The sequence below is a fragment of the Montipora foliosa genome, chromosome 2 (genome assembly GCF_036669935.1).
Source record: "Montipora foliosa isolate CH-2021 chromosome 2, ASM3666993v2, whole genome shotgun sequence".
In the NCBI taxonomy this organism is placed as follows: domain Eukaryota; kingdom Metazoa; phylum Cnidaria; class Anthozoa; order Scleractinia; family Acroporidae; genus Montipora; species Montipora foliosa.
This window is the reverse complement of record NC_090870.1, coordinates 13325647-13328146: the sequence shown is the minus strand read 5'-3', so window position 1 is coordinate 13328146 and position 2500 is coordinate 13325647. Positions and strand designations below refer to the sequence as shown.

The window sequence follows — 2500 nt, the reverse complement described above, 5'->3', positions numbered from 1 at the left end:
TACCTCTTCTTCAAAGCGAGTCTAAGTGCGAGGTTTTTGTAATGAAAATTGGTCTTCATTCAGATGTACAGTAGAACTAATTACCATCAAAAAAGACTTCGCACTTAGATTCGCTTTGAGGAAGAGGCAGACATGAACTCGAAAATGGCCTATTCCGCTATCTTCTGGTTTCTTCTCTTTTTCTCTTATCTATCACCTCAACAGAGCCCTCTGCTTCAAGGAAAAGCATTTTGGTCAGCGGCAGGACCTTTCTTTCTCCAGTCTCAATATCAAAGTGAAATATTTTTTTTGTTCCTTATAGAGCGGTTTTCATTCGAGTGTCGAAAGTAATTAGCGAATTGCTTTGGTTTTACATTACTTCACTCAGTGATTGGTTCAAAGTTCTCGCGCCACTTTTTCGACCAATCAGAAGTGAAACCAAAACCAATCGTGGCTCGGGCGTGCCCACTTTCCCGCGCTTAGTGTCGACCACGTGTAATTACTTCGAGTTTTGATTGGCTTACTGGATTGTCTTCGTCCTTTTTGATAGGCCCAAAGTAATTACTTTGGTTTTGGTTTTACGACGCTCGATTGAAACTCGCTCTAATTACCATAGTTAAACCACTAGGCTTTTCGGTTAAATACATGCTACACACTTCTGCGAGATGAAAAGTGCTAAAATAGCAGTCATTAGGATGAACTAGGAGTATAACATGCCGTATAATAATATAAATTACCATTTTACTACAATTAAAAAACGCTTTGTAAAAGAAAACAGTATTTGCTAATCCGGTCAAAACAGGAGACAACAGCGAAAAGTGAATGTTCTAACGCAATGTACAAGTTTTGAGCGTTCGCTTTGACTTTATATGGTAAAATGACGTAACAGTTTCGTCGGTTGACGTGATTACAACGGATGGACAGAAGATAGCGGGATAGTGGGATTAATTCTGGAAAACATATAAAACTAACAGAAATAAGGGACCTTTAAACCTTACACAATTTAGAGATAAAAAAGGATACATTAACCTTTTTTCCCAAAAACAGATCCGGCGCATTTACCTTGACAAGTTCACTTCTTTTCATTTTATGGCATGCATCGTCTTGAAGTTCCATTTCACTAAGGGGCGGAGACTGCCTGGTTGTCATGGTGAGAAGATCCAGTTTAAGCGACTGTGCATGGGCGCGCGACTTGTTGACACTTATTCGTACCTTAACGACATTAAAAAAGATAATAATAAAAAACACACTGCAAAAATAAAATGGAATAAAAGCAATTACGGTAAAATTTACTACAAATCGACCGAATGCAGAAAAATAAATAGCTACAAAAGATGCCTGAAAGAGCCTTTTAAAGCGAGTGACATGAAATTCTTAAGTATCACTAGTATCTTTCTTTCAGTTCCGAATGAGAAAATCGTCCTATATTTTGCTTATACTACACCCCCAAAAAATTCATCTATCGAAAGTCGAGAGAGCAATGTTTACTTTTGTTATGAAATATTTTCGCTCAGGTTTGAGTGGTGTTGTTTTATATTCTCACTTTTTGCTTTCTGTTGCACGTTGTTTTCCTTCAGTGAAAGAAGAGCAAAAGTACTGTCAAGCTTTTTCTTTATTTTGAAGCTCTTAGTCGCACGCGCGCATTTGCCACGAAAGGATGTTGTCGCAACGACGTCCACGAGGACGAGAAGACGAAAAAAACACCGAGATTACTGAAAAATATCCAGAGCTTTAGCCCGCAAGTGCGCTTTACAATTTAGCACACTTCTTGGACATCCTTTGTGAAGAGACGACGAGAAATGTCCAAATTTAACGTTCTCTGGAGGACATCACTAAACGACGACATCTTTTCGGTTTTCTCGCTAATTGTCAACGCCGTCAATGCCAGTGACCATCTGTGTGGCTCCTGGACAATAACTACACATTTCACAGGCGGCACAATTCGGGAAAATCGAAGAATTGTAACAATAATGCAATGATTTACTTCCAGGTGGAGTTCTCAATTACGTCGACGTTGTCGTTGCGTTAGGTGCCTTGCTTTTAAAAACTTAATTCCATTTTTTCACCCTACAGAATGCAAATTACTACTTCAAGATTTCAATGCAGAAAAGTAACAATCTTGGGAGCAGTTTCAATCCTTAGCTACCCCTCCCTAAAAACCTTTTTTTTCCAAGCACTAGGTATGCGGGTGATCGTATGTTTGCAACTTGGGTCTCTTTCACGACAACACAAAGTGCGCATAAGACAAGAGGCCTTGCTTGGAGTGACGTAATTGTGCCAATAATTCCCAAACTCCTCTCATCCATCAATAGAGAGCTTAAGCACGCGAAGTTTTTGAGACGCGGACGGTAACCAGAAGTGAGATGTTTTCCCTTTTTACTTTTCGTCACACAACAACATAATATTGCGAAGTATCTATTCTCCATTAGCGATACAATAAACACCCGCATGTAAGAACAAGTGGATTAAGAACATCAGGCTGAGATTTGGCCAATAAAGCACCATATATATATATATATAT

The 2500-nt window shown here is 39.0% G+C and overlaps 1 protein-coding gene across 1 annotated transcript in view; it reads right to left on the bottom strand.

Moving 5' to 3' along the window:
• The window catches only part of LOC137992487 (DIS3-like exonuclease 1), a 53848-nt gene that overhangs the window by 1573 nt on the left and 49775 nt on the right, over positions 1–2500 (bottom strand). The window contains exon 31 of the mRNA XM_068837844.1: positions 1042–1191. Coding sequence (XP_068693945.1) covers positions 1042–1191 — 150 coding nt within the window. The remainder of the gene's footprint in view (positions 1–1041; positions 1192–2500) is intronic.